The 23,635-nt window shown below is 53.2% G+C and overlaps 1 protein-coding gene across 4 annotated transcripts in view; it reads left to right on the top strand.

Annotated features, from left to right (window-relative positions):
* The first annotated feature begins 1,432 nt into the window (after positions 1-1,432).
* LOC308676620 (period circadian protein homolog 1-like) overlaps positions 1,433-23,635 on the top strand; it is a 31,934-nt gene continuing 9,731 nt past the window's right edge. The window contains exons 1-18 of one of the 4 annotated variants that reach the window (XR_014028334.1): positions 1,433-1,689; positions 7,167-7,201; positions 7,534-7,955; positions 8,863-8,961; positions 9,914-10,068; positions 11,045-11,166; positions 12,210-12,411; positions 13,530-13,575; positions 13,896-14,038; positions 15,430-15,508; positions 16,621-16,727; positions 17,898-18,051; positions 18,726-18,834; positions 19,692-19,811; positions 20,099-20,207; positions 20,505-20,661; positions 21,422-21,549; positions 22,336-22,539. Coding sequence is in view for 3 of the 4 variants with exons in the window: in XM_081342548.1 (XP_081198674.1) it covers positions 7,711-7,955; positions 8,863-8,961; positions 9,914-10,068; positions 11,045-11,166; positions 12,210-12,411; positions 13,530-13,575; positions 13,896-14,038; positions 15,430-15,508; positions 16,621-16,727; positions 17,898-18,051; positions 18,726-18,834; positions 19,692-19,811; positions 20,099-20,207; positions 20,505-20,661; positions 21,422-21,549; positions 22,336-22,539 (2,179 nt within the window). In the remaining variant the exon portion in view is untranslated. Of the gene's footprint in view, positions 1,690-3,413; positions 3,506-7,166; positions 7,202-7,533; positions 7,956-8,862; positions 8,962-9,913; positions 10,069-11,044; positions 11,167-12,209; positions 12,412-13,529; positions 13,576-13,895; positions 14,039-15,429; positions 15,509-16,620; positions 16,728-17,897; positions 18,052-18,725; positions 18,835-19,691; positions 19,812-20,098; positions 20,208-20,504; positions 20,662-21,421; positions 21,550-22,335; positions 22,540-23,635 lie in introns of those variants that run through there. The other 3 variants (XM_081342548.1, XM_081342549.1, XM_081342550.1) reach the window with 3 other exon arrangements.

Raw genomic sequence — 23,635 nt, 5'->3', positions numbered from 1 at the left:
GATTCCCCGCTTGAGCAGGGGGGGTTGGACTAGAAGACCTCCAGGGTCCCTTCCAACTCTGTGATTCTGTCAATTAAAGAGCGGGAAGGCTTGCCTCCAGGAGTTGTGGATGCTCCATTGCTGGAGGAGCTCTTGAGAAGGAATTGGAAGACCTTTTTTTGCCTCAAGTGGTGTAGGATCTCCAACTTGAGCAGGGGGGGGTTGGACTAGAAGACCTCCAGGATCCCTTCCAACTCTGTGATTCTGTCAATTAAAGAGCGGGAAGGCTTGCCTCCAGGAGTTGTGGATGCTCCATTGCTGGAGGAGCTCTTGAGAAGGAATCGGAAGACCTTTTTTTGCCTCAAGTGGTGTAGGATCTCCAACTTGAGCAGGGGGGGGGGTTGGACTAGAAGACCTCCAGGATCCCTTCCAACTCTGTGATTCTGTCAATTAAAGAGCGGGAAGGCTTGCCTCCAGGAGTTGTGGATGCTCCATTGCTGGAGGAGCTCTTGAGAAGGAATCAGAAGACCTTTTTTTGCCTCAAGTTGTGTAGGATCTCCAACTTGAGCAGGGGGGGGTTGGACTAGAAGACCTCCAGGGTCCCTTCCAACTCTGTGATTCTGTCAATTAAAGAGCGGGAAGGCTTGCCTCCAGGAGTTGTGGATGCTCCATTGCTGGAGGAGCTCTTGAGAAGGAATCGGAAGACCTTTTTTTGCCTCAAGTGGTGTAGGATCTCCAACTTGAGCAGGGGGGGGGGGTTGGACTAGAAGACCTCCAGGGTCCCTTCCAACGCCATCTAAAGACATTCTTATTTGAACAAGCCGGCCTGGCCTGATGGGGGATTGGTGGGGTTTTATTGTTATTTTAATATTTGTATTTATTGTTTTTAGTGGGCATATTGTTGGGGGCAATTAAGCTGACTTTGTAATAATGCCGCTTGGGGGGGGGGCAAAAGCCCTAATAAGCAGGCATATACATAGAATGAAGGCTACTGCTAAGCTTGTAAGCCGCCCTGAGTCTTCGGAGAAGGGCGGGATATAAATGGAATAAAAATAAAATAAATAAATAAATATATTTAATTTTTTTTTAACTTTTGTAACTTTGTATTTTTTATTCTTGCCCTGTTCACCGCCCTGAGTCCTTCGGGAGAAGGGCGGTATATAAATAAAAATATTATTATTATTATTATTATTATTTATCATTCCCGCTCTGGGACGGAGGGCGCCGGTTGGCGTTCCACCCTCCCTCGGCAGGCTTACAGTTGAGTCCGCCCCCGCCCCGCGCCATTCTGCAGTCGGAACGCCGCCTCCCGATTGGCCCGCGCGGCCAGCCAATGAGCGCGCCGCGGCCCCTCCCGGCGGCAGCGCCGGGCTACACGTGCGCGCGGGGCGTGTGAACGGGGCCGAGTGACCTGCCCGCCGCTCCGCCTCGCTTCGGGTGATACAATGCACCGCCCGGCCGGAGCCAGAGCCAGTTGAGCCGGCAAGGCGAACGCGCGCTGGTCCTCCTCCGCTCCGCTCGCGAAATCTAGCCGCCCCGCAGCCAGCCAGCCTGCCCGCCCGCCAGTCCGCCCGCCGCTCTCGACCGCCGGGAAGAATGCCCGTGGTCAGCGAGGGAGCCACCGCCAACTGGTCGCGAGGAGCCAGCGAGCAGTTCGCCCCGGCCCAGGCCTGCGTCGGCTAAGCCTCCAGCCCCCTCCGGCCCAGCCCCGTGAGTAAACCCCCCCACCACACCGCTTTCCGACTGGGCGTGCAATGGACCTTCGGGGGGGGGGGTGTGTGTGTGCAAGAAAGCGGGCGTGCAATGGAGCGCTCGGGGAGGGGGCTTCTTGGGGTTCGAGAAGGGGAGGGGCCGTGCAATGGAGCCTTCGGGGGGGGGGTGCAAGAAAGCGGGCGTGCAATGGAGCCTTCGGGGAGGGGGCTTCTTGGGGTTCGAGGAGGGGCCGTGCAATTAAGCCTTTGGGGCTTGGGGGGTGTGCAAGAAAGCGGGCGTGCAATGGAGCGTTCGGGGAGGGGGCTTCTTGGGGTTCGAGAAGGGGAGGGGCCGTGCAATGGAGCCTTCGGGGGGGGGTGCAAGAAAGCGGGCGTGCAGTGGAGCGTTCGGGGAGGGGGCTTCTTGGGGTTCGAGAAGGGGAGGGGCCGTGCAATGGAGCCTTTGGGGAGGGGGCTTCTTGGGGTTCGAGAAGGGGAGGGGCCGTGCAATGGAGCCTTTGGGGAGGGGGGCTTCCGGGGGCTGCAAGAAAGCGGGCGTGCAGTGGAGCATTCGGGGAGGGGGCTTCTTGGGGTTCGAGAAGGGCAGGGGCCGTGCAATCGAGCCTTTGGGGAGGGGGATTCCGGGGTGTGTGTGTGCAAGAAAGTGGGCGTGCAGTGGAGCGTTCGGGGAGGGGGCTTCTTGGGGGTTCGAGGAGGGGCCGTGCAATTAAGCCTTTGGGGCTTCGGGGGGTGTGCAAGAAATCGGGCGTGCAGTGGAGCGCTCGGGGAGGGGGCTTCTCGGGGTTCGGGAAGTGGAGGGGCCGTGCAATGGAGCCTTTGGGGAGGGGGCTTCGGGGGGGGTGCGCAAGGAAGCGGGCGTGCAAGAAGCGGAGGGGGCGTGCAATGGAGCATTCGGGGAAGGGGTTTCCGGGTGTGTCTGTGTGCGTGTGTGTGCAAGGAAGCGGGCGTGCAAGAAGTGGAGGGGGCGTGCAACGGAGCCTTTGGGAAGGGGGCTTCGGGAGGGGGAGAATGCAAGGAAGCGGGCGTGCAACGGAGCCTTTGGGGAAGGGGGGGGGCTTCTGGGTGGGTGGGTGTGCAAGGAAGCGGGGGGCGCAGGGAAGTGCGCGTGAAAAGAAGCCGAGGGGCCGTGCAATGGAGCCTTTGGGGAGGGGGCTTCGGGGGGGGAGATGCAAGGAAGCGGGTGTGCAAGAGGCGGAGGGGGCGTGCAATGGAGCATTCGGGGAAGGGGTTTGTGTGTGTGTGTGTGTGCAAGAAAGCGGGCGTGCAGTGGAGCGCTCGGGGAGGGGGCTTCTTGGGGTTCAAGAAATGGAGGGGCCGTGCAACGGAGCCTTTGGGGAGGGGTCTTCGGGGGTGTGTGCAAGGAAGCGGGCGTGCAAGAAGTGGAGGGGGCGTGCAATGGAGCCCTTGGGGACGGGGCGTCCGGGCCTGGCAGGCTTGCAGAGCTCGGGCCCCGCCTAGGAGGCTCCAGAGCGGCGGCGGCGGCCGTGGCTGGCAGCCGGGCTCCGGCAATCACGTGGGCCGGGCTGGGAACAGAATGTTCTCTCGGGCGAGCGCTTTCGTAATCCGGCTGGCTCCGCCGGGCGGGCGGGCAGGGAGGGAGGCAGGCCGGCGCTGCGGAGCACCCGGCTCGGCCATGTGCTGCGGGCGGGGCGGCAGGAGGAGGAGGAGGAGGAGGAAAGGGGGGGGGTCTCTTCTCCCTGTTGCAAGGCGGAGAAAGGGGGCAGCCTGGCTGGAATTCGTGGGGGGGGGCGCTCCTTCCTCGGGGACCGTCTGCTTGGCCTCGAGGAGACCCCCGCCGAGCCCGGAGAAAGGAGGTGCAGGCCGGTCCGCTTGCTTTCCTTTGTCTTTCTTTTAATGGGGGGCGCGGGGGGAGGGGGAGTTGGAAAGGAAAGAGGGTGCGGGGAAAACCCCCCCACCCCCGAGGTGCTGCTTTAAGACAGGCCCTTTGTCCCGGATGGGATGACGAGGGGTGGACTAGAAGGCCTCGCGGGACCCTTTTTTTTTGGCCCCTAGGATGCTATGGAAGGGCAAGCCTGGCGTGGGAAGGGGTGGGGTGGAATGTTTTTTTGGGGGGGTGTCTCTCGATGAGTTCCACCCACCCACCCAGCCATCTAAGGCAGCTTGCCTACCTCTTAAGGTCCTGGTTTTGGGGTTTGGGTTTTTTTTCAACCTGGGCCACTTTGAAGAGAGGGAGGAGGGATTCAACTCCCAGGATTCCCCCCCCCCCTGTCAGCTCTGTTTGCCAGGGGGATTCTGGGAGTTGAAGTCCACCCCTCTGAAAAGTTGGCTGGTGCTGAGAAACGGGGTCTCGGGCACTTTCTCTCTCTCTCTCTCTCTCTCTCTCTCTCTCTCTCTCTCTCTTTCTTTCTTTCTTTCTTTCTTTCTTTCTTTCTTTCTTTCTTTCTTTCTTTCTTTCTTTCTTTCTTTCTTTCTTTCTCTCTCTCTCTCTCTCTCTCTCTCCCCCCCCCCAATAGAGGGGTGGGATTCGCTGTTTGGCACTCCCCCTCTTTGTCAGCGGGGGAAACCCCAAGGTGGTCCGTCTGAACCCCCAAAACCCTCCTTTTGGATCCAGCTCTGTGGCCGAAGATTTTATTTATTTTAACCAACCGCGCACTATGGGGGGGGGGGGAACGGCAGTGCCAGCTTGAAAAATCAAACCGTTTACTGTGTTCGGATCCCCCCTCTCTCTCTTTGGGGTGCAAAGTGGAGATTTGATAAGGAGGACATCTTTTATTTGTATTTTTATGCAAGTTGCCGGAGTTGTTGTTGCTGTTAAAACACAAAATGGTTTCTGTACCCAGCTGCGACCTACAGTAAAAAACAAAAAAAAACAAAAGGAAAAGCCATTCTTATTTCCTTTTATAGAATTTCCTGTTCGGGGGTGGGGGGGGGGAGAAAGTACACACTGTGCTAATAAAAGGCTTGTTGTGACATCTTAGCAGCTTGGCTGTGAGTTAACAACGGTCCTCGGAGGCACCACCACCTACACGTATCGCTATGCAGAGAGTACTTTTTTTTCCCTCTCCCCCCCCCCTCCTCGAGTCCCCAACGGGGTGGGGTTACGACAGGGCCCATGCTTCCCGGCCGCAAGGCCTTGTGGCGTTTGCTGGGGAGGATGGTGTTCTGGGCGCCCCTGCTGGCAGCTTTGCCGAGGTTTACCGACTGCTTGGCAGCTGTGGGTGGTGTTTCTTTGTGAGTTGGCAGTGTGGTGTTTCGGTTGTGTTATTACACACACACACACACACACACACACACCCCGCTTGTTGTTTGCGGTGCTAATGATTGGTTGGAGGTGCGTCTGTTTCAAGAACCGGCTTTTGTTCATCAATGTTCGAAGTCCTTCCAAATTAGAGAGAAGTTTTGAGTCTCTAAACGCACCATTGGGAAATTTAAGACATGTGGACTTCAACTCCCAGAATTCAGCTGGCTGGGGACTTCTGGGAGTTGAAGTCCACATGTGTCTTAAAATTGGCATTGCTGACAAGTCCCAAAGAAGAAACAACGGTTATATAAACCAGGGATCTTGAAACCTGGCCCTTTTACGACTTTACGGCCATGTGATTCACCTTAATGACCGTGTGATTTACGGCCATGTGATTCACTTAACGTCCATGTGATTTGCTTAAGGGCCACTGTAAACATGATCCTAAAATGATGGGTCCCTTAGCGACCAAAATTTCCATCTCAGTTGTGGTTGTAAGTTGAGAGGACTGCCTAGCAAAATAAACTGAGGAAGTCAGATTCGCTTAAGGACCGTGTGGTTCACTTAAGGACCGTGTGGTTTTCTTAAGAACCGTGTGGTTCGCTTAACGACCATGCCGTTTGCTTAACAACCATGTGATCTCAAAAGACCGTGTGCTTCGCTAAATGACCATGTGAAGATTTCGCTTGAGGACCACTGTAAAAACGGTCGTAAAATGGGAGTCCAATCGATCGTACGACGGGGTCACTTAGCGACCAAAATCTCCATCCCAATCATGGTTGTTAAGTCGAGGAGCGGGGAAGGCAGATTTTCTTTAACCGCCGCACGATGCGCCTAACCAATGCGGTAAAAATAAGTCATAAAACTGGAGTGCGGTCTCGGGATCGCTCAGCCTCACTCAGTGGCTAAAATGACTGTCCCAGCCTTGTCGTAAGTGGAGTACTTATCCGCCTTAGGCTCGTTTCAAGTTGAGGGCGGAAAAACTGGGTTCGATCAAAACCGGAGCTGTTCCCAACCCACGTCGGCCTGTAAATTTAACTCTGGGAATTACAGCGTGTGTGCCTGGAGGCCGGATCCAGTATCAGCCGGCGCCTGAATCATCGTTTGCTAAAAATCCCTCCCAAGAAGCTAGTTTTACTTTGCTTTAGTTAAGAACTGGAAATTGAAAAATGAAGTCATCGAATGCGCCGGCAACGGAATGAGGGAGGCTCCCTCTCATAAATTCTTTTATAAAAACACAATTTCATCTCAAGAAATCGTTACATTTTCTCAGGCGAGTCAAAATCTTTCTCGCACACCTTGGCGGGCTTTTCTGAATAGGGTGGTTATAAAGATAAATGGTATGGGGTTTCCTGCCTGAGCAGGGGGTTGGACTAGATGACCTCCGAGATCCCTTCCATCATCATCAATAATAATAATAATTATTATATCTATATATATATATATATTTATAAAAGGGACGCGGTGGCTCAGTGGGTTAGGACGCTGAGCTTGTCGATCAGAAGGTCGGCAGTTTGGCGGGTCGAATCCCGAGTGCCGCGTAACAGAGTGAGTGCCTGTTACTCGTCCCAGCTTCTGCCAACCTAGCAGTTCGAAAGCACGTAAAAATGCGAGTAGAAAAATAGGGACCACTCCGGTGGGAAGGTAACAGCGTTCCGTGCGCCTTTGGCGTCCAGTCATGCCGGCCACATGACCACGGAGACGTCGTCGGACAAGCGCCGGCTCTTCGGCTTTGAAACGGAGATGAGCACCGGCCCCTAGAGTTGGAAACGACTAGCATGCGTGTGCGGGGGAACCTTTACCTTTACCTTTATATTTTTTATATTTATATGTATTTATATTTGCTTACTTATCTGTAGTAGGCGACGATTAGTTGAGGATTATGCTCAGGAGCTCCTTTACCTTTTTACTAACTTAGCTGTTTTAAACTTACCTTGACTTACAAGCAGTCCTTGTCGACGATCAAAGATTTCTGTGGCTAAGCGAGGCGGTCGTTAAGCGAGTTTGGCCCCACTTCTACAACCTTTTTTCCCCACCGTTCTTTTGAGTCGTTAAGGGAGTCATACGGCCGTTAAGTTGAACCCTGCTTCCCCCCCCCCCCCCCCCGTTGACTTCGCTTGTCAGGAGGTCGCAAAAGGGGAATGATGTGATTCCGGGAAACTGGCGTCGTCATTAACGTGAGTTGTCTGAATTTAGACCAGGCGGATGCGGCAACGGTCGTAGGAAAAACGATGCTAAGTCTTTTTTTTCTTTTCTTTTTTTCTCTCCCCCAGTGCTGTCGTAACTTTGGACGGTCATTAAGCGAACGGTAAGCCGAGGACTTCCTGAATTTATATCCAATTGATCGATCAAATTTATTTGCCGCCCATCTTGCGATGGGCTTGTTTCAAACCCCACCCCCCCCCCAGGAGTTGAAGTCCGCCCGTCTTAAAAGTTCCCAAGGTTTTAGCAGCATTGCAAATCAGAGAGGTTCCGACGGGCTCACCTTTGACCTTAGCAATGCGAGGAACCCCATTGGCCGGGGAATTGTGTTGGAGGAAAGGGCACCAAGCGGTGATCTTTCCGCAAAAAGTATTTCCTGGATTCTCGTTCTGTCGTTTCTTCTAACTCTGGATTTTGTTTTGTTTTGTTTTGGGGTAGGTCTTCGCGGGTGAAATGTTTGCCCCCGAGTAAGACCCATTCGGCCTCCCTACGAAGAAGGAGGTTCACGTTCTGCCAGCGAGCTCTTCTCCGCCTCCTCCCCCCACCCCCTCTGGGATTTATAGCGTTTAGCGCCTGTTGCTTCTCCGAGGCCAGGCCCATGTTCCGCAAGCAGGCATGAGCGCCGGTTGCGAATCCAGCCCGAACAGCGGGGCCGAGAGCAGCGGCGGCAGCTCCGGTCCCAACCGCAGGACCCATGCGCCCCGTGCGAGCGACGCCCAGGGCCAGGCCACCGACGACATGGACGTCAACAGCAACGGCTCCAGCGGCAACGAATCGCACGGCGATTCTCACAGCAGCTCACACAGCAGCGGCAACGGGAAGGACTCGGCTCTTTTGGAGACCACCGAGAGCAATAAGAGGTAACGGAGGGAAGCAAGTCCTCGGCTTACGGCCGGATTTTCCGTTGCTATGCGAGACGGTTCTTAAGTGAATCGTCGCGTCTGATTTTGACAGCCTTGGGTTGGTTTTCTTTTTCTGGTTTGCTTTGTTGTTGTTTTTTTTTTGCCATGATGGTTAAGCCAATCCGGGAAGGTTGTTAAGCAAATCGTGCGGTCGTTAAGGGAATCCGGGTTGCCCCGTTGACTTTGCTCAATGGAAGCTGGTTGGGACCACAGGACATCTCGCCACCGTTGTAAATGGTCACCAAGTGCCTGAATTTTGATCACGTGGCTCTGGGGGGATGCTGCCACGGTCATATGTGCGAGGACCGGGCGTTAAGTCCCTTCTGTCACTGCTGTTGTAAGTTTGAACAGTCACTAAAGGAGGAGTGGTAAGCTGAGGACTCCTGGTAAAGCCTTGATCATTAGAAGGTCACCGGGCTACATCCCCAAATTGGATGCGGCAGGTAGTCCTCTACTTACGACCATTTGTTTAGCAGCTGCTTCAACGTATGACGGCACTGGCAAAGTTGACCTGTCGACAGGCAGTTCTTGCACGTGGCCCGGGGCGAGGGGATCGCCACGGGCGACCTTCCCTTCCTGCATCTGGCAAGCAGTGTCGGTGAAGGACATCTGGATTCACTTAACGACCGTGCGACTCGCTTAGCGACCGTGGCAAAAAAAATCGTGAACTCAGGCACAGTCGTGGGATGACTCTCATTTAGCCTTACTTAGCAAGGAAAGTTCTGCTCCCAATTGTCATTAAGTCGAGGACCACCTTGGCAGGGGGTCGGGGGTCGGCAATGAATGTCAGGATATCCGCATACAGGATTGCTTTTTTCCCAAGACCTAAACGAGCCCCCCCTCCCCCTTCCCCATCTCTCTCCAGCTCCAACTCGCAGAGCCCGTCTCCTCCCAGCAGCTCCATCGCCTACAGCCTCCTGAGCGGCAGCTCGGAGCAAGACAACCCCTCCACCAGCGGCTGCAGGTAAGCTGGGACGGACAGGTGAGGCCTCCCCATCCCCAGGGGTGCAGGACAGACCTGCGGGAGCACAACACATTTCTTGAGGATGGGCGGCGGGAACGTTTAGCAGGGAGAGAGAGAGAATTCTATTCTGTTCCTGTTCCCATTCCATATTCTATTCTATATTCTGTTCCTATTCTATTTCTCTATTTCTATTTCTATTTCTTATTCTATTCTATCCTGTCCCGTCCCATTCCTGTTCCATATTCTATTCTATTCCATTCCTTATCATTCCATTCCATTCCAATTCCAATTCTTATCCTATATTCTGTTCTGTTCTATATTCTGTGTTCTGTTCTGTTCTATATTCTGTTCCTATTTTATTCTATATTCTATTTCTATTCTATATTCTATTCTGTTCCTATTCTATTCTATTTCTATTCTATATTCTATATTTTATATTCTATTTCTATTCTATTTTTTTTCTATTCTATATTCTATTCTGTTCTGTATTCTATATTCTATTCTATATTCTGTTCCTATTCTATTCTATTTCTATTCTATATTCCATTCCATTCTATATTTTATATTCTATTTCTATTCTATTCCTCTATTCTATAGTCTGTTCTAGTCTGTTCTATATTCTATTTTTATTCTATATTCTGTTCCTATTCTATTCAATTTTATTTCTATTCTATATTCTATTCTATATTCTATTCCTACTCCTATTTTATATTCTATTCTATTCCATAATTATATTCTATTTATATTCTATTCTGTTCTATATTCTATTTCTATTCTATATTCTATTCAATCCTATTTTATATTCTGTTCTATTCTTACTCTTTTCCTGTGTGTGTGAATCTGCCGGAGGAAAGTGGTGGTGGTGGGGTTTTCAACCATCCCGGGCGAGCCCTTTGCAAAAAAAAAAGGGCTCCGCCACTTTGACCGGCCCCTCGCTCTTCTCCCCCTGCAGCAGTGAGCAGTCGGCCCGGGTGAAGACCCAGAAGGCGCTTATGAAGGCGCTGAAAGAGATGAAGATCCGGCTTCCATTGGAGAAGCACAGCAAGGGGAAGTCGGGCACCCTGGCCACCCTGCAGTACGCCCTCTCCTGCGTCAAACAGGTCCAAGGTGGGTCCTTGGCGCTTTGGCCAGGGGGCAGAGACGCCTTCACCGGTGGCATTTAGACCGAATTGGCCCAGCCTGAACGGTCTTTACTTTTATTTTTCTCCTTGCACGGGGCAGAATGTTCAAATCTCAAGGGATTTTTCAACCTGGGCTGCTTTTAAGACGTCGGGTAGACTTCAGTTCCCAGAATTCCCCAGCCATAGTTCTGGGCGTTGAAGTCCAGTTTAAAGCAACGCAGGCTGGGGAATCCTGGGAGTTGAAGCCCACCCGAAGCACACTGGCTGGAGGATTTGGGGAGCTTCCGACAGTTCCCAAGCATACCGCCAGCAGGCTTTTATAATCAGAAGTCTGCCCAGTTTTAAAGCATCCTGCCCGGGGGATGCTGGGAGTTGAAGTCCACGCAGCTTAAAGCAGGCTGGCTGGGGAATTCTGGGCGTTGAAGTCCACGCAGCTTAAAGCAGGCTGGCTGGGGAATTCTGGGAGTTGAAGTCCACGCAGCTTAAAGCAGGCTGGCTGGGGAATTCTGGGAGTTGAAGTCCACGCAGCTTAAAGCAGGCTGGCTGGGGAATTCTGGGAGTTGAAGTCCGCGCAGCTTAAAGCAGGCTGGCTGGGAAATTCTGGGAGTTGAAGTCCGCGCAGCTTAAAGCAGGCTGGCTGGGAAATTCTGGGCGTTGAAGTCCAGCCATCTTCAAGTTGCCCAGGTTGAGACACACTGCTCCGAGTAGCCGCCTCAGCCTTTCCTGAGGGAGCCACAACCTCACATCATGAGGGCCTTGTGTCATGCTGCTGTGTGGGGCTGTGGTGGATGGGTTATTTTCTCCTTGGAAAACGGGAGTTTCAGGCTGGCTGACTGCAGACGCCCTTGGCCCAGCACAAGGCGACGGTCGATGGCGGGACAGGCAGCCCTATAAATAAATAATAATAATAAACCAACATTGTCACGCTGATCTACTCTTCCTGTTCTTTCCCCGCCGTTTAGCAAGCCAGGATTACTATCAGCAGTGGAGCATTGATGACAGCCAGGCCTGCAGCCTGGATATGTCCACATACACCATTGAGGAGCTGGAGAACATCACGTCCGAATACACCCTCAAAAACCCCGTGAGTGACGCTGCCTTGAGCTTCGTCCTCAGGCACAGGTAGTCCTCGACTTACAACAGCTCACTTAGTGACCACTGGAAAGAGTTTTTCACACTTGACGACCGTCGCGGCACCCCCATGGTCACGCAATCAAAATTCGGACGCTGGGCAACTTGACTCATATTTATGACAGTTGCAGCGTTCCCCCCCCCCTTTTGCAGCCTTCTGACCAGCAAAGTCAATGGGGGGGGAGTCGCTTAACGACATGATAATTCGCTTAACGACCGCAGGGGAAAAAATTGCAAAATCAGGAGCCGTTCTTTTAGGGACGCATCCCTTACTGGCGGAGGTTTTGGTCCTAATTCTGCCCATAAGTCGAGGACTCCCTGAGGTAAAACATTGCCTGAAAGGCTTCACCTGTCCATTCCACCATCTTTGAGGAGAGCTGGTGTGCTGTCACAATAAAGTTGTGAGTCCAAAACTGGGGGGGGGACTTTTAATTCCACCCACAGTGTGGATGCTGTTGAGGACAATCTAGCTATCTCCCAAGTTTGTTGCAGGCCCAAAATGAAGGATTTCTTCTCGTTTTGAGGTCAACTCTTGATGGTGGCCACGTCCTCGGATCAGGACCGAGGCGTGGGGTTTGGGGCTGATGGCTTCCTCCGTCTTAACTGATACTCGTGGCCTCTAAATATGCTGGGCTCCAGTCCCATCATCCTCAGCCAGCTTAGACTCTGCTAGGAACGGTTCATCTTGATTCCCCACTCCATGTTTCTGTGCCCAGAAGAACTTCTAGTCTCCGATCTTGGTGACTTTACGACTTGCGGACTTCAACTCCCAGAATTCCTCAGCCAGCTATGCTATGCTGGCTGAGGAATTCTGGGAGTTTGAAGTCCGCAAGTCGTAAAGTCCCCAAGATTGGAGAACCTTTGTTCTAGGGGCGTGTCTCCCATAGCTCAAACCAGGCTGAGGAGTTCTGGGAGTTGTAGTCCACAAGTCGTCAAATGGCCAAACTCAACCCTTCCTGTTGTCTTCTGTTTTGCAAAAAAAACCAACAACCACAGGACACCTTCACGGTTGCCGTGTCCTTCACTACGGGCAAAATCCTCTACATCTCGGACCAGGCGGTCTTCATCCTCCGTTGCAAGAAAGAAGTCTTCAAGGGGGCCAAGTTTGCTGAGTTCCTGGCCCCCCAAGACGTCAGCATCTTCTACGGGTCTACGGCTCCCTACCACCTGCCCTCCTGGAGCGCCTGCTCCTCTGCCAGTAAGTGGGGGGGGGAGGATGGCTGGGGAGCTTGGCGTGGGTGAGTGGGTGGGTTCGGCCTTGGAACCGCTGCTATTGAGAGACAGGCAGGAGGGGCCGGAGACATGATGGACTCGTGAGTCCTCCTTTTTATGGTGTTTGGATCCAAGAGAGTTGGTTCAGTGGTTAAGGTGTCAGGTTTGTGAGGGAAGAAACTGGGAATTCTAGTTCTGCCCTACCCACCAAATCCGGCTGGGTGACTTTGGGCCCATCACCCAGAGACTCTGTTCTAGTCCTAGGCTTGAATGCCATCTGGGTGAGCTTGCGCCAGTCACCAGGAGATGGTGAGTTCTAGTCCCACCCTAGGCACAAAAGCCACCTGGGTGACTTTGGGCCAATCAAAAGGAGACGGTGAGTTCTAGTCCCGCCTTAGGCATAAATGCCAGCTGGGTGACTTTGGGCCAATCATCAGGAGACGGTGAGTTCTGGTCCCGCCTTAGGCGTAAATGCCAGCTGGGTGACTTTGGGCCAGTCACCAGGAGACGGTGAGTTCTAGTCCCGCCTTAGACATGAAAGCCAGCTGGGTGACTTTGGGCCAATCACCAGGAGACGGTGAGTTCTAGTCCCGCCTTAGGCATAAATGCCAGCTGGGTGACTTTGGGCCCATCACCAGGAGACGGTGAGTTCTAGTCTTGCCTTAGGCATAAATGCCAGCTGGGTGACTTTGGGCCAATCACCAGGAGACAGTGAGTTCTAGTCCCGCCTTAGGTGTGAACGCCAGCTAGCTGAGCTTGGGCGAATCATTCTCTTTCAGCCCAACCCACCTCACAGGGCTGTTGTTGTGCGGAAAACAGGAGGAGGAAGGCATATCCAGTGCTTCCAGTGCCTTGAAGTTCTTCCTAAAAATAACCAAAGCAATATTTTTAAAAGTGTTTTTTTTTTTAAAAAAAAATAAAAATCTAAACCCTTTTGGACTGGACGCTCTTTGCCTTAAAAGTTGCTAGTTGGACGAGACTCGAGGCCCGAGTGAGAGATTCTCAGGGGGGGGGGAAAGTCCATTTTTTTTTTTACATTTTGTCAGGCCAAGGCTGTTGACCGCCGGCTGACAATTTTCTTTCTCCCTTTTCTTAAAACTGCAGCCGCCATGGACTACACCCAAGAGAAGTCCCTCTTCTGCCGCATCAGGTGAGTCGGGTCTCCCTTAGGCCCGCCCCCCCCCGGCGGGATTCGAACTCAGCCCTAGGGCTGAAAAATGCCCCCTCTCCTCCTCCCCGCCCCCCAATCATCTTTCGGATCCAAAGTCCCGGCCTTAAAAAGAGCCTCATTTTACAGTCTGGCTAACAGGACGAGGAGAATAAAAAAGAGAGTCGGGAAGGGATTCCCAGAATCCCCTGGGGAGGGAGGAAGATGACGGAAGGGGCTGGACCCTGCCCTCTCTCCCTCTGCCGGTCGTCGTCCTGGTCTCCTTTGGCCTTTGGTCTTATTGCAGGCGTTTTGTTTCTCAGCGGAGGCCACGCCGGAGCCTGCGAGATGCGTTACTACCCCTTCCGGCTGACCCCTTACCTGACCAAGGTGCGAGATTCGGACAGCGACCAGGGACAGCCTTGCTGCCTGCTGATCGCAGAGCGCATCCACTCGGGCTACGAAGGTGAGGGCCTAAAGGGATCCCAGGGTGGGGGGGAGGCAGCAAGTTGGGGTGGGGGCGCAAAGCAGCCGTGCCCACCGCTCGGGCTTCCTGGCAGGGGTGGCGTTAAAGAGGTCCTGTCCCCCCAGGGATGGCGTGCCTGGCTTCTCTCTCGCCTTTCCCGGGGAATCCCGTTTTACTAGTTGGAAGCCCCCCTCCCAAGCCCCCCCTCCTTTCCTGCATGTACCCCAGCAGTCGGGTGGATCTGGGTGGGTCTCGGAGGCCTTGCCCAGTTTTGGAACTCTTTTTTTTTTTAATTATTTTTTTTGAAAGTTGGCCGGTTTTCAGATTTTTAATTTGGCTCGTTTTAAACTTTTACGAACGGCTTTCCTGTTGATCTTTCTTTCTTTCTTTTTTTTGCCATCTGCCAGCCGCCCAGGGTGGCATAGGAAGGGAAGGAAGGAAGGAAGGAAGGAAGGAAAGAAGGAAGGAAGGAAGGAAGGATGGATGGAAAAGATAGGAAGGAAGGAAGGAAGGGCGGGCAAAGAGGGATGATGAGAGGGAGGGAGGGAGAAGGGAGGGAGGAAAAACAGGATGATAATGAGGGAGGGAGGGAGGGAGGGAAAGAAGGCAGGTGAAGGGGAGAATGGGGGGAGCGAAGGAAGAGAAGGAAGGTGAAGGAGAATGGGAGGGAGGAAAAGGGAGTGAGCCAAGGAAGGAGGGATGGAAGGAAGGAAGGTGAAAGAGAATGGGAGGGAAGAAAAGATGAAGGAAGGAAAGGGAGTGAAGGAAGGAGAGGGAGGGGAGGAAGAGAAGGGAGGTGAAGGGGAGAATGGGGGGGAGGAAAAGAGGAAGGAAGGAAAAGAGTGAGCAAAGGTAGGAGGGATGGAAGGAAGGAAGGAGAAAGAAGGTGGGAGGAAAAGAGGAAGGAAAGGGAGTGAGTGAAGGAAGGAGAGGGAGGGGAGGAAGGAAGGAAGATGAAGGAGAATGGAAGTGAGGAAAAGGTGGGAAGGAGAAAAGGGGGTGAGCGAGGGAAGGAAAGAGGGCTCTGCCTTGGTGCAGGCAGAGCGTAGAAGAAAGCAAAGCAAAAGGCTCCAGATTTAAAGGAAAGACACGTATTAATCTGTCCTTGCATGCAGAAAACCAGCAGGTCTGGGAGAAAAGGTATAAACCCTCTCCCTGACATGCTGCCTTTTTAACATGCAGGGAGGGAATCTTTTTTTTTTTTCCTTTAAAAAAAAAGCCATTTCCACATTGCGTAGGATAGACCAAATGCACAATTTTTTTTCCGGGAGCAAAAACTCCCAAAGAGCAAGTGGGGGGGGGGAGCCTCAAAGGGGAAAAGCTGGTGGGTTTCGCACAGGGGGCTCCTGGAGCGAGTTGCCTTCATTGTGCCTTCAATTTCTCACCTCCAGCCCCCAGGATCCCCCCCGATAAACGGATCTTCACCACCAGGCACACCCCCAGCTGCTTGTTTCAGGACGTGGATGAGCGGTAAGGGGGGGGGCTAGCAGGGGTGGTTGGGGGTCCTTGGGAGGGGCTGCCTGATAGAAAAGGAGGGGGGTGGGTTGGTCAATTACCTTGGGGTGGGTGAGTCTCCCTTTGCTAGTTTTATAGGCGATAGATAATCCTCAGCTTGTGACTCATTGCGTACTAGTTTGGTTTAGTGGTTAAGGTAGCAGTCTAGAAACCGGGAGACGGTGAGTTCTAGCCCCGCCTAAGGCATGAAAGCCGACTGGGTGACTTTGGGCCAATCCCCAGGAGACGGTGAGTTCTAGTCCCGCCTTAGGACTGAAAGAGAGCTTAGGTGACTTTGGGCCAATCACTAGGAGATGGTGAGTTCTAGTTCCGCCCTAGGCACGAAAGCCACCTGGATGACTAGGCCAGTCACCAAGAGACGGTGAGTTCTAGTCCCGCCCTAGGCATGAATGCCAGCTGGGTGATTTTGGGCCAATCACAAGGAGATGGTGAGTTCTAGTCTTGCCTTAGGCGTGAAAGCCAGCTGGGTGACTTTGGGCCAATCACCAGGAGACGGTGAGTTCTAGTCCTGCCTTAGGACTGAAAGACAGCTAGGTGACTTGGGGCCAATCACTAGGAGATGGTGAGTTGTAGTCCCGCCCTAGGCACGAAAGCCACCTGGATGACTTTAGGCTAGTCACCAGGAGACGGTGTGTTCTAGTCCTGCCCTAGGCATGAATGCCAGCTGGGTGACTTTGGGCCAATCACCAGGAGACGGTGAGTTCTAGTCCCGCCTTAGGCATGGAAGCTGACTGGGTGACTTTGGGCCAATCACAAAGAGACGGTGAGTTCTAGTGCCACCATAGGCATGAATGCCAGCTGGGTGACTTTGGGCCAATCACCAGGAGACGGTGAGTTCTAGTCCCGCCTTAGGCACGGAAGCTGACTGGGTGACTTTGGGCCAATCCCCAGGAGGCGGTGAGTTCTAGTCCCGCCTTCGGCATGCGAGTCAGCTGGGTGGCTTTGGGCCAATCACAGCAGTCTTGAGGTCTCTGTTCAGCTGCCTCCTGCCTCCATTCAAAGAAGCCTCTTTGGGTCCTCGGATACTGACCAGCCCTCTTGATGGCTGCCTCTTTTCTCATTCTCAGAGCTGCCCCCCTACTTGGCTACCTCCCCCAAGACTTGGTTGGGACCCCTGTCCTTTTCTACCTGCACCCTGAGGACCGGCCCCTTATGCTGGCCATACACAAGAAAAGTACGTATAGAACAAACAAGCACAGCATGCGAGGTTGTTGAGCATCGCAGCTGGGTTGTTGGTTTTTTTAAAAAAATCAATTACAAGTTAGTCCTTGACTTAACGACCATTCCTTTAGCAACCGTTCAAAGTTAGAACCACACTGGGGAAGGAAAATGAATCACAACTGGTCCTCGCATTTATGACCGGTCCTTGCAGTTACGACTGTTGCCACATCCCCACGTTCCTGGGAGCAGTTGGCAACCAGCGTTCATTTAAGAACGGTTGCGGCATCCCAGGAGTCATTTTGTCACTTTCATTTGTCATCTGTTCTGCTTAAGCCAGGGGGCTGGACTAGAAGACCTCCAAGGTCCCTTCCAGCTCCTATGCTATCCTATCCTTTCAATTTCTATTTCTATTTCTATTTTTTATTCTATTCTATGTTTTATTCTATTCTATTCCTATTCTATTTTTTAATTCTAATTCTATCCTATATTCTATTCTATTCTACTGTATTCTATTATTTTTTATTCTATTCTATGTTTTATTCTATTCTATTTCCATTCTCTCCTATTTTCTATTCTATTTCTATTCTATTCTATTCTGTTCCTTATTTCTAATTCTGTTCTGTTCTGTTGTTATTTTTTATTTTAGTCTAAGTTTTATTCTATTTTTATTCTAATTCTAGTTCTGTTCTATTCTATTCTATTCTATTCTATTCTATTCTATTCTATTCTATTCTATTCTATTCTATTCTATTCTATTCTATTCCCTATTCTATTCTATTCTATTCTATTCTATTCTATTCTATTCTATTCTATTCTATTCTATTCTATTCTACTCTACTCTACTCTACTCTACTCTACTCTACTCTACTCTACTCTACTCTACTCTACCTTCCCAGCAGGCTTTGGACAAGCAAAGTCTGCCGGATTCATTTAACGGCCAGGCGATTTGCTTAACCACCGCAGCGCTTTACTTAATAACCCCGGCCAAAAACGCTTTTAAAAACCGGGCGCGAGTCTCTTAAAACCCGCCTCGCTTAGCAATTGGAAAGCCTGGATTCCCGTCGTCGTAAGTCGAGGACTCCCTGCGCCCGCTTGAACTACGGGAAGTTCGGCCTAGCGGTTGTTGCTGCTGCGGTTTGCCCTGACCCCCTTCCCTCTCTCCCCCTCCCCTTTTTCCCCCCAGTCCTGCAACACGCCGGTCAGCCCTTCGACCACTCGCCCATCCGCTTCTGCGCCCGCAACGGCGAGTACGTGACCATCGACACCAGCTGGTCCAGCTTCGTCAACCCCTGGAGTCGCAAAGTCTCTTTCATCATGGGCCGGCATAAAGTCCGGACGTGAGTGCGAAACCTCCGTGAGAAAGCTCCGGACCGGGGTGGGTGGGTGTATCTATCTCGCTCTTTTGTCAGGCTGAACGAAGCCCCCGGCGGAGAGGGAGGATGGGGATCCGCCTCCAGGAGAGGGGGGAGGAGCCTAGCCAGGGCGGGGGGTGATTCCCCAACCCCCATCGTCCCGTCCCTGGCTAAGCTCCTCCCACTTTCTTCCTGGTAGGGAGGAGAGGTTAGCTGACTTTCAAGATGGGGCCAGAGAAGGTCTGTTGGCTGACCAGATAACCTTGTTCTGGTGGAAGACGGGGGGGGACTACATCTCCCAGGATTCCCCAGCCAGCGTTGCTGGCTGGGGAATCCTGGGAGATGTAGTCCCCCTGTCTTCCACCAGCCAAGGTTGAGACACATTGCAACAAGAGGCAGCTGCGGAACTACAGCGAATAGGATTTCAGCCAGGATCCGCTTTGGCTGTGCTGGCTGGGGATTCTGGGAGTTGCAGTCCCAGCCTTTCTGGAAGACGGAGGGGAAGGGGGCAAAGGGGAGGGGAGGGTGAGATGGAGAGGAAGGAGGAGAGCGGCTGGCCATAGGCGTCTTCCTTATTGGGAAGAATTGGGTGGGGGGAGTGTAGAAGGAGGGAGAGGATGAGAGGGTCTCCTGACCTCCTCTGCCTTTGCCGACCTCAGGAGCCCCCTGAACGAGGACGTCTTCACGGCGCCCAAAGTCTTGAAGTCCAGGGCTCTGGAGGTGGACATCCAGGAGCTCTCCGAGCAGATCCATCGTCTCCTGTTGCAGGTGAGGCCTTCCCTCCCCTCCGTTTGTCTTCCTCTCCCCTCCCTTCTTTCCATTCCGCCTCCCTCCCTCCCTTCTCTCCTTCCTCCCTCCCCTTTTCATTCCATCTCCCTCCCTCCCTCTCCTTTCCCCTCCCTCCTTCCTTTCCTTTCTTTCCTATCTTCCTTCTCTCCTTCCTCTCTCACTCCCTGCCTGCCTCCCTTTCCTTCCTTCCTTCCTTCCTTCCTTCCTTCCTTCCTTCCTTCCTCCCTTCTCTTTCCTCCCTCCCTTTCATTTCACCCCTTCCTTCCTTACCTCTTTCCCTTCCTTCCTTCCTTCCTTCCTTCCTTCCTTCCTTCCTTCCTTCCTTCCTTCCTTCCTTCCTTTTCATTCCATCTCCTTCCTCCCTCCCTTTCCTTTCACCCCTTCCTTCCTTTCACCCCTTCCTTCCTTACCTCTTTTCCTTCCTTCCTTCCTTCCTTCCTTCCTTCCTTCCTTCCTTCCTTCCTTTTCATTCCATCTCCTTCCTCCCTCCCTTTCCTTTCACCCTTTCCTTCCTTTCCTTCCTTCCTTCCTTCCTTCCTTCCTTCCTTCCTTCCTTCCTTCCTTCCTTCCTTCCTTCCTTCCTTCTTTCCTTCCTTCCTTTTCATTCCAACTCCTCCCTCCCTTTCCTTTCACTTCTTCCTTCTTTCCTTCCTCCTTCCTTCCTTTCTGCCTGCCTCCCCCTCCTTCCTTTTCATTCCATCTCCTTCCCTCCCGCTCCCCTTCCTTCCTCCTCCCTCTCCCTTCCCTCTCCCTTTTTTTCTTCCTCTCTTTTCCCTCCCTTTTCCCCTCCTCCTTTCCCTCCGTCGGCTCTAACCCGGCTCCTGTCTCCCTGCCAGCCTGTGCACAGCAGCGGCGCCCTCGGCCTTTGCAGCAACTCGGCCTCCCGCGAGCAGTTGCTCAGCATTGCCTCCTCCAGCGACAGCAACCCCCCAGAGGAGGCCCAGGCTCTCCGGCCGGTAAGTGCGCGCGCGGGGGGTGGGTGGAGGTGGGGGTGTTCCAGGGCCTCTCGGGGTGGGGTGGTGGTGCTGGGGTTTTCGTCCCGAGCAGCTTGGTCTCGTGGGCTCCAGGTGGCATTGTCCTAACCCCTTCCTCCTCCTCCCCCAGCTGGAGCCCAACGAAAGAGCCCACCTTGGGGATTGAGGGAGGCCTCCTGCCAAAAACTTTGGAGCGATGGAGGGCCACGAGTGGAGGGGAGGCTCTGGGGGAAGGGGCTGTCCTCACTCTGCCTGCCTCTGGATCCCAGATGACCTTCCAGGAGATCTGCAAGGATGTCCACATGGTGAAGAACCAGGGCCAGCAAGTCTTCATTGAGTCTCGGGTCAAGCTGATGCCTGTCAGAGCCTCTCGGCCAGGTAAGAAAAGTGCCCCCCGCCATCCTCTTCCTCCTCCTTGCTCTCCTTTAATTTCTTCTCTTCCTCCTGAATCCCTTCCCCTCCTCCTCCTCTTCCTCCTCCTCCACTTCCAGCCGTTTTCCTCCTCCCCCTCGTTGCACACGCGCAAGCTCGTGAGCCACTGCAGTGCCTTTATGCGGGTTAACTTTTGCCAAAAACTCCCAGGGGGTTTTCCTCCTGCGTTTCCTCCACCTGCCTCGCGGTCTCGTCTTCCCCAAGTCAAGGTTGTTTTTCCTCTTCTCCGCCTTGCCTTCCCAGCTCTGGATCCGCCCATCAGTCACGCCGGGCAATCCAATGAGATTTTGAGGGTGACGGAGAAGAGGGCGGGCAAGCCGGCCACCTCCGAGGACTCTGTGCAGAAGGAGCCTTCCAACTACTCCTATCAGCAGATCAACTGCCTGGACGGCATTATCCGGTAAGGCTTCGGCCAAATGGACAGTGCTCCCAGTTGGGGCGAGAGGATTTGCTGTCGGTCTTTGGAGATCTCCCTGAGATCTCGCTTCTTCCGTGCTGGTTCCTTTCTGTCCCCGGCCTAGCTGAGCGCTCGATTTCTGCTCGGCTGCTCATCCTTTGAGAAAAGGGCAGAGGCTTTCGGCAATAAAGCAGTTCAGCTAGAAGTTTCCTGCACAGAGGCTTTCGGCAATAAAGCAGTTCTGTTAGAAGATTCCTGCACAGAGGCTTTCGGCAATAAAGCAGTTTAGTGAGAAGATTCCTGTCCGTAGGCTTTTAGCAATAAAGCAGGTTAGGTAGAAGATTCCTGTGCACAGGCTTTTAGCGATAGAGCAGTTTAGAAGATTCCTGCACAGAGGCTTTTGGCAATAAAGCAGTTCAGTTAGAAGATTCCTGCACAGAGACTTTCGGCAATAAAGCAGTTCTGTTAGAAGATTCCTGCACAAGAGGCTTTCGGCAATAAAGCAGTTTAGTGAGAAGATTCCTGTGCATAGGCTTTTAGCAATAAAGCAGGTTAAGTAGAAGATTCCTGTGCACAGGCTTTTAGCGATAAAGCAGTTTAGAAGATTCCTACGCAGAGGCTTTTGGCAATAAAGCAGTTCAGTTAGAAGAGTCCTGCGCAGAGGCTTGCAGCAATGAAGCAGTTTAATTGGTCCGTCACGTGGGCACCCGTGACTGATCCTTGGCTGTCCTTTCACATCTCCCCCCTCCTTCCCTCCCTACAGATATTTGAAAAGCTGTAACATCCCCATCCGGGTAAAACGCAAGTGTGGTTCCTCCTCCTACACCACCTCCTCCAATTCAGACGACGACAAGCAGAAAGTGTGCGAACAGGTGGCTGCACAGAGCAAAGGTGGGTTTCCTCCCCTCCTCCCCCCCAAAAAAACCCCCTCTGCTGCTCCCTGTTTCCCCTTCCTCCAGGTGCCGCTTCTGGGCTTCTTCCTGGTCCGTCTCGGGAACCCCGAAACCTCCAGCTCTTCCCTGTTTCTCTCCCCTTCCTTTGTGCCTGGCACGGAGACGGGGTCCCCAGAGCTGCTGCTGCCACCCTCCTCAGAGGGGGGGTGTCTCCCCATGGTGCTGGAGAGGGGGGGAATCCACCCAGATGGGGCTCTTTCCGGCCGTTCCCCGGGCCTGCCTCGCAGGGGTAAACCCGACCAAGATTTTGGCATCTCGGCGGTGTCTCTGCCCTGCTGATCGGCGTGCTCTGGGACCCACCTTGCCCCGAGTTCTAATCTAGCCCATGTCTCTTTGCTCGGCGCGTCTCAGAAGCCCTTGGACACCCCCACCCTCCCTTGCCCCGAGTTCTAATCTAGCCCTTGTCTCTTTGCTCGACGCGCCTCAAGAAGCCCTGGGACACCCCACCCTCCCTTGCCTCGAGGTCTAATCTAGCCCGTGTCTCTTTGCTCGGCGCATTTCAGAAGCCCTGGGACACCCCCACCACCCTTTGCCCCGAGTTCTAATCCAGCCCGTCTCTTTGCTCGACGCGCCTCAAGAAGCCCTGGGACACCCCCACCCCCTTGCCCCGAGTTCTAATCCAGCCCTTGTCTCTTCGGTTGGTGCGTTTCAGAAAAACTCTGGGACAGCACACACACACACCCTTGGCCCCAAGTTCTAATCCAGCCCCTGTCTCTTTGGACAGATGTGCCCGAGGAGAGGCTGCCGGCCGCAGCCAGACGGCCAGAGAGGGAAGAGCCCGGGACGGCGGCAGCTGCCACCGTGGTGGGTGGCCCTCTGACGCCGCTGGCCTTGCCTAGCAAAGCCGAGAGCGTGGTGTCCGTCACCAGTCAGTGCAGCTTCAGCAGTACCATCGTCCATGTGGGAGACAAGAAGCCCCCGGAGTCGGGTAGGGGACGCACCCACCCAGCTTTTATGGGAACGTCCAGGCCGGGGCAGGTGGGGGGGGGGCGGCACCGAAGGGGGGGGAGGAGGGGGATTCTTGAAGGAAGGAAGACGAGCTGGGAAGGGTCGAGGTGGGAGGCAGGTTGCTGGAGGAAAGGGGGGGTGTCTTCAGTTGGAGAGTTGGGTATTTTGGGGGGCAAAACAGGGCAAAACTCACTTGACTAATGTCTCGCTTAGCGACATCAATTTTGGGCTCCGTTGTGGTCCTACGTCAAGGACTAGCTTTAAGGGTAGGCAACCTTGGCTCTTTGATGGCTGGTGGACTTCAACTCCCAGAATTCCTCAGCCAGCGTGGGGGAACTATGACCCTTTTATGACTTGTCGACTTCAACTCCCAGAATTCCTCAGCCAGCATCATGGCAACTGTAAGCTGCCTGGGGAATGCTAACTGGCTGGCTGGGGAACTCTGGGAGTTGAAGTCCACCCATCCTACGGTTGCTACGGCGGAGAGACCGCAACCTAGGCGCAGAGAGCGGAGACCTCCCAGGGAACAAATCCTAGGAACTATGGCCCCCTTGATGACTCGTGGACTTCAACTCCCAGAATTCCTCAGCCAGCCACGGCTCAGCTTGGAAACCTCTCCCTTTCCCCTCAGCCTGGCTGGCTGAGGAATTCTGGGAGTTGAAGTCCACGAGTCATAAAAGAGCCAAGGTTGCCTTACCCCTGGACTAGCTTGATTCCTACCAGGAGCAGCTAATCAAAAACCATACAATTGAGTAAAACAAAGAAAGGAAAAAAAAGAAAATCAAAAAAGAAAATCAAAAACAAGTAAAATGAATGCTGGAGAGAATTTAAATTCAGCCAGTCATTTGGCCCATCACCATGGTCCCAGTTCTTCATGGGGGTCCTTACCTGCAAACCCTCCCCCCCCCGCACTCCACCCCTATAATGGGGGTCTCTATTTAGCTTTGGGGACTCATTGCAACTGGATGACTTGTCGGCTGTTTATTTTTATTATTTTGGTGGGCTGTTGGTGAACATCCAGTCGTGGGAGGGGGATTTGGGTTTTGGAAGATCACAATAATAATTAATAATAATTA

The sequence above is a fragment of the Vipera berus genome (assembly GCF_964194415.1).
Source record: "Vipera berus genome assembly, chromosome: W".
In the NCBI taxonomy this organism is placed as follows: domain Eukaryota; kingdom Metazoa; phylum Chordata; class Lepidosauria; order Squamata; family Viperidae; genus Vipera; species Vipera berus.
The sequence above is the reverse complement of the archived record's forward strand: the minus strand, read 5'-3'. Positions and strand labels throughout refer to the sequence as shown.